The 14,300-nt window shown below is 28.2% G+C and overlaps 1 protein-coding gene across 8 annotated transcripts in view; it reads left to right on the plus strand.

Moving 5' to 3' along the window:
* LOC106677040 (protein still life, isoform SIF type 1) overlaps positions 1-14,300 on the plus strand; it is a gene marked incomplete at its 3' end in the record, with an annotated part of 188,077 nt that overhangs the window by 170,072 nt on the left and 3,705 nt on the right. For 6 of the 8 annotated variants that reach the window (XM_067048297.1, XM_067048302.1, XM_067048300.1 and 3 more), the window contains 4 exon segments: positions 3,510-3,680; positions 4,361-4,417; positions 4,528-4,690; positions 13,159-13,380. In XM_067048297.1, the coding sequence (XP_066904398.1) occupies positions 3,510-3,680; positions 4,361-4,417; positions 4,528-4,690; positions 13,159-13,380 (613 nt within the window). 8 annotated transcript variants of the gene reach the window in all.

Here is a 14,300-nt window from a genome sequence, read left to right on the forward strand (position 1 = left end):
TTGTGAAAAAGATAATGGGCATTCTGAGTGGAATATTATGGGAACTGATATCTCTCAGGATAAAAATAAAAATGTTCCACTCCTTCAAATGAAAAGCTTTATAAGGATATTAGAATAATGGATTGTAACCAAATCATCTGAAAATAAATTACTGGCTTTTGAAAGAGATTTAGAGAAGTTGTGAGATCTCCATTCACTAAAAGGTTCCAAATGAGGAAATACAAATTAAAATAGGGGCTGAATTAAACATTATGAGTTAAATTTGAAAAAAAAAAAAAATGGATGAATAAAAGACCAAAAGAGGATGTGGTATTCCCCCATCATGCAAATGTAAGAAACATATTACCCACTGTTAATTCTTAAGTACAGCCCAGAGAAGTGGTGTAGATGAAGAAGAACTCAGAATGAGGGAAGAGAACATCAGGGAAGTGCATGACAGGTAGAGGTCTGACAGGAGACCATTAGAGAGCAGAAGTACTAGGTATTGGTATCTGCAATATACCAATCATTTTATTTAGTCTAATAACTCTTGTTCTGGAAATTTAGGGGAAAATCACCTGGAAATGGCTCATATTAAAGTATAGGATTTACCCTGGCTGAGTATGAAAATAAATTATTTTTTTCTGAACATTTAATACTTAAACATATTTCATTTCTAATTGATTTTACTCTATATTTCCTATTTATGTTTACTAAGTAATTTACATTATTTAATCAAGTTTAAAGAATTTTTTTTCTTTTATGAATTTTTCTTTTCTTTTTTTTTTGTATAATTAACTCATTTACAACTAACACATAAATCCTTACACTTTACATGAGACTATGAAAGAATTACATAACAAAATTAAAATCTTGACAGCAACATTCAGCTGGGTGTGGTGTTGCGTTTCTTGTAAATACTATCTTCCTATTAATTGCTTATTTTATGAAGCATGCTAACTATCTAATATATCTAAACTTTCTATAAATAGATAAGAAAAAAATGTTTTTGAGTGTACTTAATTTTTATTAGAGTGAGTGTTCAAAGCATTTTCTAAACATTTTTATGTATAGCATTATCATAGTGTGTTGATTTGAATTTTAACAGTAATAATTGTCTATATTTTATAAATTGGAATTCATTTTTAATATTTAACATAAAAACAAAATGGAAGTATGATCTATTACAGGGGCTCCTAAAATATTGGCTGTGATTCAACAAAATTGGTTATGTGCTTTTTATATAAATTTTGACGTGCCAACAACTATATTTTATTGTATTTAAATGCATTGATGCAATGTGATGAAAAATGTCGGCAAGCCTTACAGATTTTTCCCCTTTCAACAGAAGTAAAATTCATTTTAACTTATCTTTAAATTCATGATGGTCTGTAAAAATCTCACTTTTATTCAATGAAGCATAAAAACTAATTGAATTTCTGAAATTTTACTTGCCTAAAAATAACAATCATAAAAATAAATTTGTTTTACCTAAATAATTATTGAATAAGTCCATTCTTTTTGCACATGTTTTTATATTTTAACAGTATTACAAATAAAAATATTAATTACCTATAACTTTTACTTTAGTAGAATGAGTATTTATTAACGATATTTGCTACTCTTTATGTTAATTTTGGCATTTAATATTCTGTCATATGTCAACAACTTTATAAAGTAGATCTCTATAACAAACATTTTAGGAACCCCTGATTTATTATAACCATGTTTAGGTTTCCTTGCAATAAGTACTACAATTAGTTATTGAAATAAAATTTAGAAATTAATTTATTATTTTAAGATAGGCAGTATATGTAGTTGGGGCAATACAGAAATGTAATAGCTGATTATTTTTTTTTAATTTTTGGATTTTTCACTCTTATGGCATTTTGCAAATCAGTATCTTCTAATATATCTAGTATAGTAATCATTTAGTATGTTTATCTTATTTGAAATGTACCACAAGGTAAAAAAACCCAATTTTAAGAATAAAACAATCAGTACGTTTCTGCATAAAAACATTTTTTTAACTCTTTGTACCCTAAAATATAGATTAAATAATTGAAACTGGAGTTTAAACTTCACTTTTCAAGTCAACGCTTTCCCATGATTATACTTTATTTATTCTCTAAAATCTCTAATGTTTCTGCTTTAATTTTTGGCATATTCCAGGAACAAGTACATTATTTACTGTTTTTTTTTTTTTTTTGTTCCACATTCTGTTCTTGTTTCTTAAAGGTAATTAAAAGAGGAGGTCTAGTATTGTTAATTATTATGTACAAAAGTCAGCTTTCTAATTTTCTTTTATACACCATTGAAATGAGGAAGTAGTCTATGAGAAGCATAGTTGAATTTTAACTATCATTGGTATCTAAATTTGTGAATTTATTATTATGTCCTAGTTTCTTGATTACTAATAAATCTAACCTTACAGTTGAAAGTACTATATTGGAATGACTGGTAATTTTTATTGGATAAAAGAATTCACTAACTAGAATACACTTTCATTTGTTCATAGCTAATGTCAGAGTTTTCTACTTGTCCTTTTACTGTTTTGTCTTATCTCCATAGTTTTGATAAAATCTCTATGGTTTTATAAAAGAAAACACACACACAGATGCCTTCTGGAAAGGACTAATCATCACTCTTCCTTGCTTTGCTTGTTTCTAGTGCACTCCTTTTCCGTCAGTTTCTTTGTCTTCATCATTCCTATAGCATTGATCAGAATCAGTAGCTCATCTCCAGTACAATCATGGTGCTAAAATTTGTGAAATCTGCTCTCCATCACAGAAATTGTGGGTATATAGAGTTTATTCTTTTTCCATGACTTCATCATCAAAAATCAAATATCTACTTAGCCAACGGCACTAATTATTGAGAGGAATCATTAGATATACTTTTATCTTCACTTGAACTTCTTTTTTCTTTTACTGATAGAAAATACTAATGTTTTTTCATGGTCTCTATCAGTGTATTGTTTTAGCTTTTTTTTATCATGGGAAAGATTTTTAACTTTTTACTTTATCAAAGGAAAATAAAATCCAGATTGGATTTAAAAAATTAGATGAACTCTTTTTCATGATTCTATTCAGTTTTATTTTATTTTTCTGAAATTGAATCTGATTATCATTTAGCTTCTTAGCTTCCTAAAGAAGATGAAATAAATTTCATGATCTATTTATTAAAAAAAGAAAAAATCTGTCGATCTTATTCAATTGTTGATTGATTTTAAGGGGTACTTTTTTTTTTTTTTTTTTATAAAAATGAAATATGAGAGTTCGTTTGTTAGCCAGTAAGATTCCATCCCCACTATTCTTCCAAATATAAAATTATTTTTTGAATGAAAATTTGAAAAAAACAATTAAATATCATTATTTACCCTCTCCGTTAATTACTTTAACTCTAGTTAATTACATTGGTTAACAATCAAACTTGAGGACAATGAGAGATACTCCACTATGTGGTGTTATCTTATCATTATTTTTTTCTAAATTATGTTAAGGTAGAACGAGAAGGATGGACTGTTGCAGGTTACCAGAGAGATGGAGTTGGGGCCGTCAGTACGCCTAGTTCACCAACAAGTAGGCTTCTTATGGAATATGAAATGCATCTTCGCAACACATTGGCAAAAGGGATGGATGCGGAAAGCTACAGCCTGCACACTTTTGAAGCACTTCTAACCCAAAGCATGGAAAATCTTGGTATGCATTGTTGAGAATGTAATTTATAAATTGTTTATAGTTCATCAATTTCCTTAAGCTTAAAATAATCCTCGGTCGGGAAAACTAAATTTTCTTACAGATTCTGGTGTAATTCATCTGTGAGGTTGATTGAAATATGTGTTTAGACCTAAGGAAAAAAATATCGAATAAATCTTTTCACTTTAAATGTTTATATTTGTGTTTTAAAATATTTAGATATGATTGGCTGCAATTCATTTAACAAATAACAATAAATATCATTAAATTAGGTGCAGAAACACAGCTATATGACCATTGTAAGTAAATAAATAAAAATAAAATTGAATTTAGGAAATCATAAATAGTCATGTAAGTTGAATTGTAATTAAAATATCACCATTTAACATCAACAGTCTACTTGGGAAATTAAAACCCTATCCTATGTTATCCTGTAGTAACTCAGGATGGAAAATAGACTTGAATGTAATATTTAATTATAATTGTCTCAGGAATGTTTTTTTCAAGTTTTTGTTTACATGATCATGAAATTTGGATTCTAACACTTTTTTTCTGATTATATTTCTGTCAAATGGTCCAATTAAAATTTTTAGTGCTGATGTAAGTTATTCCTAACTTTATTTTTGTCAGTTTCTATTTAAATTTGATTTGATTATTATTCACAAATTTATTTATTTTTATAGAGTTTGCTGAACAATTGCCCTCTGCAAATACTAGAAGTCCTTATCCAAATCGTAGACGTAAGTTAATTTTATTTATTCATTTTGGATATATCGGCTAGAATGTTATTGAAATCAAGAAAGAGCTCTTTAATGAAATTGCTTATTTAACTTTGTGATTTTTTCAAAAGGTGGTGGTAGTAGCTCAATGAACAAATCGTCTACATTACCTCTACCTCATAGGCTAAGTCTGGAGAGGCCTGCAAGTAGTGCAGCTGTCAGAGATGGTTATTACAGTGATCGCAATGAAATGGCTAGGGAAAGAGGCTATCTTTCTGATCATAATACTTCAAGGTAAGAACTCATTTGTGAAAACACTAAATTGTAAATATTAGCATGATTTTTTGCTCGCATTATTATTTTATTTACAATTACGTCATATACCACCAATGTATTCAGCTAGTTGCATGTTTCCGGCCACTCATTGAGTCACGCTCTGTTGCAAAACGTATCACAAACTTAATGAATTTCGTAAGGCATATTGGGAATGCTATATATATTTTAAGTAGTTTAATATCCTAGCTGAATAAATATATTTACTAAATTTATTGCTAACTGATGTATAGAAAAATATGTAGGTTTGTTTATCTTTTAATGCCTACAATATTAATTTTAATTTACAACTTTAGGCATTTCGAATCTGAAAGATTTACAGGTTAATAATAGTTATAAACCAATGGTTTCCTATTGGTCAGAATACATTGTTGTCCGTAAATTGACTTAAGGTGATTGCCTTACGGAGTATTTTATTATTTAGTTGGTCTAACTTTATCATATTTTTTGTCTGTTAAATCAAAAAATGACAATACAACACTGATATTTTTAATTATTATTAAATTTTTTTTTTCATCATCATTGGCATTATACATGAAATAATTCTGTATATTAATTACAACGAAAAAACAAATGTACATGTATAAAATCAAAACAAAACACCATTGTTAAATCTACTCTGTCTCAATACATATAACATCCAAACTATTCCTGAAGATTTTATAAAATCTTATTGCGCTCTATCATCAAATCCATTAATAATTTAGCTACTTTTTTTTTTTTTTGTTAAAAATGAATTTGGTTTGTTTGTTGGGTTTGATTTTCTTTCATACTTATTCCCTTATATAATTCTACCTGAATTAGGTTCTACAGATGGAATTATTCTGTTACAAAGACTACCAGCCTGTTCCTTCCGATTTATTATATGGTTTCCTCACAAAATAAAGATTAAACACAATGGTTGGATTCAAGCCAGTTGCTCCTCTGAATAGAACGTTTTGTGATAGTACATTAACACTCTTCGTCTTTGGGATCTCTCAGGAAGGATTTATTTAAATTGAACAAATGTGTCTATTGAATTTTATTTTTAGTCCTCTTTTCATCCTTGCTACTACCCAAACTTACTTACATTATGTTATTTCTCTTTTTTACAATGAGTCCTGAGGGTAGTTTTACCACTGTTTTTTCTTAGCAATATTGATGTTCAAGACTGTAAAACTACCTGTTATATATTATCTTAGTATTGAAAAAAAAAAAAATGAGAATCACATTTATGACAGCATGAATGTAATTACCATGGAAAAAGTCATAAGTACTTATTCCTGAAGGAAGTTTGTTTTGTTTGTTTGTTTAACAGCGTAAAACCTCCCTGTTCATCAACGCCATACCCTGAAGGAAGTATAGAATTATCTAACAGAATAATGTAGAGTTGTTCTTATAAAATTACTGTGTTTGCATAATATTAAATAGTGCTTATTCACATTAATAGTTAAAAATCGAGAAGCAGTATTATTAAAAATTCTTTGTTGAAAAAATGTATTAAAATTACTAAAATATATGTTCTATATTGAGCAGAAAAATTAAAGAAAAGCAATTTTGAATAAGTGTAAGAAAGTCCTGTCTGTTTTTTCTCAATTATTGGAAGGTGGAAAGATCTAAACTAAGTAGGTAGCAATTTTTAATTAAATTACCAGTTAAAACTCCTAACGATTACTTTAAAATTACATCATTTTATTCATTTATTGACTAACAATTAAAATTATAGATGCTTTTATTTTATGATATATTCCTATTTCTTATTATAAGCATATATCATTTCATCATAAGAATTAATTTGAATTCAAAATAAATTTGTTAAAGGAAAAATTATTTTGAAAAGTGAATTGAAGTCAATCCTGCTAAAGTATTTGTTGGATGAAAGAGCTATTTGAATAATAACAGAATTCTTAGTTGAAATTGTAAGTCCTTGGCAGATCACGCCTTTCAAATTTTGATACTTTAGTATTTAGCTCAAATTCCAAAAAGAAATGAACATGGCTTATTTATTTTATGAAAAAAAAATCATTTTTTTGAAAAATTAATTTTTCAATGTACCCTAATTATTGATTGATCATGATTAATTGATCTTTGAAGATGATCTGATTGGTTGAAAAGGAACTTAAATAGTACAAAACTATTTATTAAGCTCCAATGTTTTGCCTCACTTTCCAGGATTCATCAAGCATTTAATCTAGGAATTAAGCCAAAGATATTAATAATTGTGATTGCCGTAATAACCTGTAAATCCTGGAAATTCAAAATGTGTATTCAAAATGGCACACATTTTTTGTCTTATTTCCTAGACAAAAGCCCTGATGAAGCTGTGCAAAGTAGGTCGAAGTTTGGCACTTAATAAATAGTTTTATACTATCTGAGTTCCTAATTTGGCTGCACCCAAACATTTTCCTTGATTATCCTAATTATTTTTATTAATTATCTAAATCTAAATCATGACTGCATAAAAATCTGATTTTATTAAAACAAAATAATATGGTCAAAAAATACAGTAAAGGCTGAAATAATTTTCTTAAGAGAAATTTTTAGTTTTATTCTTGAAGAAGTTTGTCGGGGGGTACGATCAGCAAAGAACAACATAAATAAACAAAACCATATTTATTTATTTTATGCCGACGTTCTACATCTCATTTTAGTTTTATTATTTTATTTAAGTTACTCATCCCACACTAATCCACTACTACTCCCCCATAGTATCTCACCCAAACTAGAATATTTGCAAAGAAAAATGTCTACTTGTATAGGAGCAGCTTATCGTGTCATCCTTATATTTTTGTTAGATTCTTAGAAGAGGTATTTTTGTTATTCCAATCTCTTCTAAATATTTCTTTATCAAAAGGGAACAATATTTTAGATACATTTATTATGGATTATTATGAAATGTGACTGTAATAAAAATGAAATGACTGATTATTGGTGTTAGATGCATTTCTTTTAGTATTGCACGTTATGTTTACATTTATAGCACAATAATTAAAACATGTGATGGTCCCCTGCTTATTTTTAAAAGGAACTGTAAGTTTTCAGAAGCTTTAAGATGTATAATGCTTTATATTTTTTATGAAATTTAAATATTACTGATCTACTATAAGATTTATTGATTTAATTGAATATGAATTTTGAAATTGGGTATTACTTCTATATGTAAGGTAAACTAAATATAGTCACATATTGCATTGATGAAAAATAATCTAGATTTTTTATATTGATAGAAAATATGGAATTTGAACAAAATATATTTACTCAAAATAATTTCCCCAGAACCAATGCATGTGCTCCAACATACCAGATTATTTATTCTAGCTGTAAAGAAATTAGAATCCTCAGAAAAATGAAGTTTCTGAAAGCATTTTCAAGTTCAAATTAGTTTTTAAAGTTTTTCTTTTATAAAACAATTTTCCAGGTTTTTGAAAAAGTGGAAGTCAGTTGATTAGAGATTTGGGTAACAGGATAGTTGAAAGAGCATAGGTTGGGTATCATCGGTGCTGTTTAGCTCGTGGAGTACGCAGCTGGGCAGTTTTTTGTTTTACCAATGGCCTCTAAGTGATGTAAGATGGTAGATTACATAACACTGTGGTTTTTCATAATTTCTCATGTGTTTTTGTTGGTTATGCTTCCAATTTGGAAAAATATGAGTTGGTCAGTTGAATATTAGATAAAAGGATGCATGGTTCCTTCTTGGAGTTTGGAGTTGTAGAACTGTGGCAATTGATTGCAGCAACTGGAGGAAGCTCAGTCTCAGTGACAGGATGTAGTACTACATATGAATGTATGTTTGCTTTCATAATTGACTTCAGCTGGTTGTTGTTAACTACAGAATGGTATCCACAACGTTCATTACCATCCAACACAAAATCTTTACTGGGAAATTTCTGAAACAAATGCTGAACTATAAACTCGTTAATGGTCCCCTCAGTTTATTGATATTACAAGCAGTTTTCACAACACTGGATCCTAGTTTAATGTTGTAAAATTAAATTTAATAAAAATCACTCTCTGGAATTTTTTTTTCTTTCAAATAATGTAAACAGGTTATGATTTTATTGTCTGAACTTTGGGTGATAGAGAGGGTAAAGAATAAGGTTTATTATGATCTTTATGGAATTAATATTAAGAATCTGGTTTATTTAGACAATTGGTTTTATAATATTACAAAGGTAGAAACAAATATTAAAAAATATTCGTTTAAGAGTTTACTCAATTTAAATATTTTAGGTTCCTTTGATTGAAGGTTTTGTGTTATAAAAAAACTTTCTGCCATCTTAGCTGTAGTTGTTATCATCCTATATTTCTAAGAACTCATTGTCTTCTTAAACTTGATATCATACTGAGAGTAAGCAATTGAAACGGCAAAGGATGTGAAACTACATACAGTATAATTCAATGACTGAGTATAATGATGTTCATACTCTTTAAATGCTATCTTCGAGTTTTCAGCTTCAAATAAGTATTTTAAGTGAGATTTACTTTTTGTGATGTCATTGCTGATTACAAATCCATAAGTATAATATTTGAAGCTTCCATGTTCTATGTTTCTATAGCTAACAGAATTTATTTTGGTTCATTGTAAACATTTGATCCACCCTTTTTCAATGCTTTACTTATTTAAAATTTGTCTGCATTCAGACAATAGTCTCAGTATTACAAATTGTGTATTTTGCTGATCCATCATTGTACATGTGATCTATTTTTCATTGATTAACAGTAGAAGTGTAGAGGGTCATTTTATCCACTGCTTCATTTTATATTCTTAGTTTTCATTTTTAATTTCATTTGATCTTATAATCTCTATACATTCTGAAATGTAGTAAATTAGGAGTTTTGATAGTTAAAGTTGAAATAAATTATTTATAAACTTTTTATATAATGAGGATTTATTACTGCAATGTCCTCAGTAAATTTTGTCTAAAACATTTCTTGCATAAATAAGTGAAATTGTGGCAGCAGTGGGGGTTCGATATTAAAAATTGAATTTTTATGTTTATAAATATATGAAATTGAAGTAAAAGAAAAATCATAATAAACAATAGTGAAAATTAAACTAAACAGATATTTTCAATAAACTGAAATTATAAAAAAAAAAATAAATGTAAAAAAAATATATATGTGTATGTATGTATGGGACTCACTTCAATTGTCTTTGGTGAATGCTGTCGAATCTTCGATCCTATGAAAAAAAAAATAAGATGAAGATTTCTCTAGGACGATAGTGGCAGTGATGAGCCCCAAGGCTTAGTTATTAGGCATTGCACCAATTTAGTAAGTCCTGAACACAACAACAAAGTTCCAGTGTCACAAAATCTTGCTTCGAGTATATGACTCTTTACCACAGCCCAGATAGCCCAGCTGATATGCACTGTATTGTATAGGTGCTTAATAGCATTCTTGTTTGCTTATCTAGACATTGTTTATATACATTCTGTAATATTTATTATAAATGTTATAAAATATTGATTATAAAATGTTGGCCGCAACAGAAATAAATATCAGAATTTCTTCCCTACTAAGATTTTAATTTCAATTTCAATTTTCTGTATTCTGATATTTCTGATCATGAATCACTTTAGTACCCTTTGGATTCCTAAAATCCATTGTAAAAGGGTACATTATAATTTTAAAAGGAATATTTTTAACTTCAGTAGAATTAAACACTTTTGGAAAGAAACAAAAAAGTTGTTATTTAGAGCAGTGGTTCCCAACCCCCATTTGATTGGGCAGGTTGTTGACTCCTGGTGAGAATCTTAGAAGTGGGCAGCAGGAGGGTCAGGTAGCACTTATTTTGTGAGGACCTATTGTTAGAATCGTTTACCATTCTTGATCTTTGAGTATTAGTTGAGAGTTAACAGATAACTCACTATAAAAATGCACTCTTAAACATTTAATTTCAAATATTTTCTGGTGAAGTTCCCCTCCTGCCTTAAGTCGAGGTTTGGAGTGGTCCATACTTGGTTCAATTTCAGGCTAAGTGGTCTACATCTTTTTTCATTCTTCTAAAAGAGTTATTAAAATTTTTCAACAAGAGTTTCAAAGTCAAAATAAATAAAGTCAACAAGTTGTATAAGAAAATAATAATTTAAAGGTATTGAAAAATCACTTTAAATCAACTGGTATTTTAAACTCTATACAGAAGGAGAAGTTAATCCTCTTATAAAGACATGCTATGACAATTATAACACTGGTGGCCATTAGCTTTAAGTTAAGTTGTATTGCAAGTCTTTAACAAGGAACTCTGAGAATCAATCTAATGCTTTTATTTTGTTCAATGTCCAGTTTATTTAGAGTTATTTATGAGTCTGTTTTTATTGATTCAGCTCTGCATTTCATTGTTGGCAACACCTAGGATTTGTATACCATTGCCATAACATCCTGAGTCGTACTCCATGTGTTTCTCTAACCTATTTTATGCTGTCTACTCTCTGCTTTGTAGACCATATCATTGATTTAAACTGTCCAAGAAATTTTTATCTTCTCTCTGTTCAGCATCTAATTTTAAACATCAAAAGCTAATTTGCCTTAATATTATCAGATGAATCACAAGTTTTAAAATATTGAACAACAATTATAGTTTTAATCTGATTATTTATAATTACACTACAAGAGATAGAAGTAGAGGTTCTCTATTTCAAAGGGCCTGACCTTAATTATTACTCTTCTGCTCCAAACTCTATTTCATTCACAGTGCCCCAAAATTAAGACAGTTATAAAAAATAGGAAGACATTTTTAATACTTCTTTAAAAAAATTTTTTTATCGATTTGGATGAATTTTAATATTTAATGATATCTCATGGACGTTGCTATATGTAATTCCAATTAATAGCTATCAGGAATTTTGTGATAGGAAAAATATAAAAGAAATCCAATTCTAGAATGAAACAAAATTATATTGACATTTTAAACAAAAAATCATTTCTTACAGTGACTTATAATTTTTAATCTAGAGTTTTTTCAAGTTATTTATTTCAGATCTCTAATTAAAATCATCGATTATTGAAAATAATCTTCACTTCTTTCATGCTTAACTAGTGAGCCTTAATTGGAATGATTAGTTTGTTAGGTATTTTCATAAAAAAGTTGCAAGAAAGTGTATGTAGGAGGAAATGACAATACATATAACTTATTACAGATATTAAAAGATAACAGAGTACCTAAAATACATTACCCTATCAAAATAAAATTATTACTCAAACAAACAAGTAAATAGTACTTGTGCACATATCTGATGCCACTCACTAAACAACTGAAGTCCAACATTTGGAAATTGTATCGAATTCTCTGCCTCTAGATTCCAATATAATTCTGAAACTTAATTTACAATTACAAAAAGTCACAAAAGGACATGGAAGGTGATGGGCTTTATTTGGAACTGGCTCTTGTATGGGTCACTTACCTTTTTATTTCATGTTCATTAGAAAATATCATTGTTTTTTTTCTATAACTTAAATTACTGTCAGATATGCTGATTTTAATAGGCCTGGTATGCCTATAGTTTTTAGAATTAATCTCCAAGTTTTAAACTAAAGTTTTGAACAAAAGAGTTAAGGATTAAGTCACATAATGTTTCTTCTAAACACATTTTATTTGAAGAAAAAGAATAACGGAAACTATAATTTATTTTATTACAAAATTACCTTGGTAAATAAATAAAAAAATAGTTATCATTTCTCTTTTCTTCGTCATAACATATCGAGATAAAAATATGAATGTACTATTTTGTCTGAAGTACTATTGTACTCATTATCTTATAGTATTCTCTCCTCCTTTAGTTGATAATGTATCTTCTATTAAACAAACAGTTATATTCTTAAAAATGTTCAGAAAGTTGTTGTAATTACCTCGTTGAACTCAATAAATATTTATGTATCTTGTGAAATTTATAATAGTTATAAACAAGTTGGCAGTGCATATCTCAGTTTTTTCTAAATGTATATTATAAATTTCCTCGAACTTATGGTTGTCATGAATCAATATTTTATGAATTACTTGTCTTTACATTATTTTTTTTTTTTAATTTGTTCTGAATGGTTGCATTTTATTCAATGGATGTAATTTGTTTGGCTTATCATTTATTGGTATTCACTATTATAGGGTTTTAAGTAAATTTTAAAATAGTGCTGAAACATAACATGAAAGACAATAGTTACAGAAATATTTTGCGATATGAATTTATTGTCTTGATGCATGCCTTGGAATGTTTTGCTCTAGCTGCATAAATCTTCTATGTTGCATTAAGGGGTGATAACCTTTCTGTTGTTTTTAATTTTTAAATATTCAGCAACTTATTCGCTCGATCTGAAACATTTTTGTTTGTGGTTTTATGCCAAACACAATTAGCTAGTGGAACTAAATGCAATATCCTCTCTTACCTGCTTGCAACTAAGTCCTCTTAAACACTTTTAAATTTAAATGATCAATACCAATCGAGTTTATTTGTCAGTCGTTGTGCATCCTGCTTGGGTGAATCTGCCCGAGCACAATGGTTCCGGCATTCAGATGGTTGGCGTTCCGGGTCATCGACACTAGGCAGCTGTGGAAGCTATGCAACAAGTACAACTAGTACTCGTCGGTCTCCATGGGATTCTCTTCCAAGTCTCAGGCATGAAGGAAGTCTCAATGACTCAGGATACAAAAGCAACAGAGCTGACTCCTTTGAACAAAGGTTTGTTGTATTACTTCATACTTTTAGGTAGACTAGATTTCGTTATTTTCTGATTAAAAAAAGAAAATGGAGTTGGGATATTGTCTATTATTCTGTTTGCATATTATTCTTGTTCCTATACCTTTTGTGGGTCACTTCTATATAGGATCTTCTCAAGTTTATCTATCACTGATAATATTTGCACTAGCATCATTTGTCTTAGAATTTTTGTGATATGTGAAACTTCATTCATATTCGTATTTATGGATTTTAAAGTTGAAGGTTAGTATGGTCATTGGAATGAAGAATCTTTTTAATTGTAATTGTTACATTTTTTGTGGTTTATGATTTTTGATACTGCTATTCTCAGTCTTTATTTTGTTTAATTAAAAAATAATAATAACTTTATATAACTTGACTTCCATAAAATATTCATAAATATTTATTTTCATTATTTAAAAAATATTTTGTTTAGGTCCCTCCAAGGCCAGAAAATCCATAGTAATTGATAAGGTTCAAAGAGTTTTGATTATTATACAAAATATCACTTTGTAATATTTTTCTGTTTGAATTTTTAAACTTTCAGCTGTTTATTTATCAGGAATTTTTTACTGACTTCTTGAAAATGGTTGACATTATATAATATTTTTCCGTATATGAAGAGCATAAAATTTGTTTTGCTTTATTTTATCCAAAATTCATTTTAAAGTTAAAATTTGTATTTTTTAAGATGTGATTTTTCAGTTTTAGTTTTCACTTTTATTTGAGCTAGTAAAAGACGAATAATTAAGTATCGACAATTAAAAAAGAAGTTCTGTTAGGAATCTTCATTAATCATCAGTTGTTGTTGTTGATTATTACTATACATAAATATATTAATAATGAGTATTTCCAAATAATTTAAATTATAAATATTTACTTATTATGAATATTAATCAAAA

The sequence above is a fragment of the Halyomorpha halys genome, unplaced genomic scaffold, assembly GCF_000696795.3.
Source record: "Halyomorpha halys isolate HHAL.00 unplaced genomic scaffold, Hhal_1.1 Scaffold84.1, whole genome shotgun sequence".
In the NCBI taxonomy this organism is placed as follows: domain Eukaryota; kingdom Metazoa; phylum Arthropoda; class Insecta; order Hemiptera; family Pentatomidae; genus Halyomorpha; species Halyomorpha halys.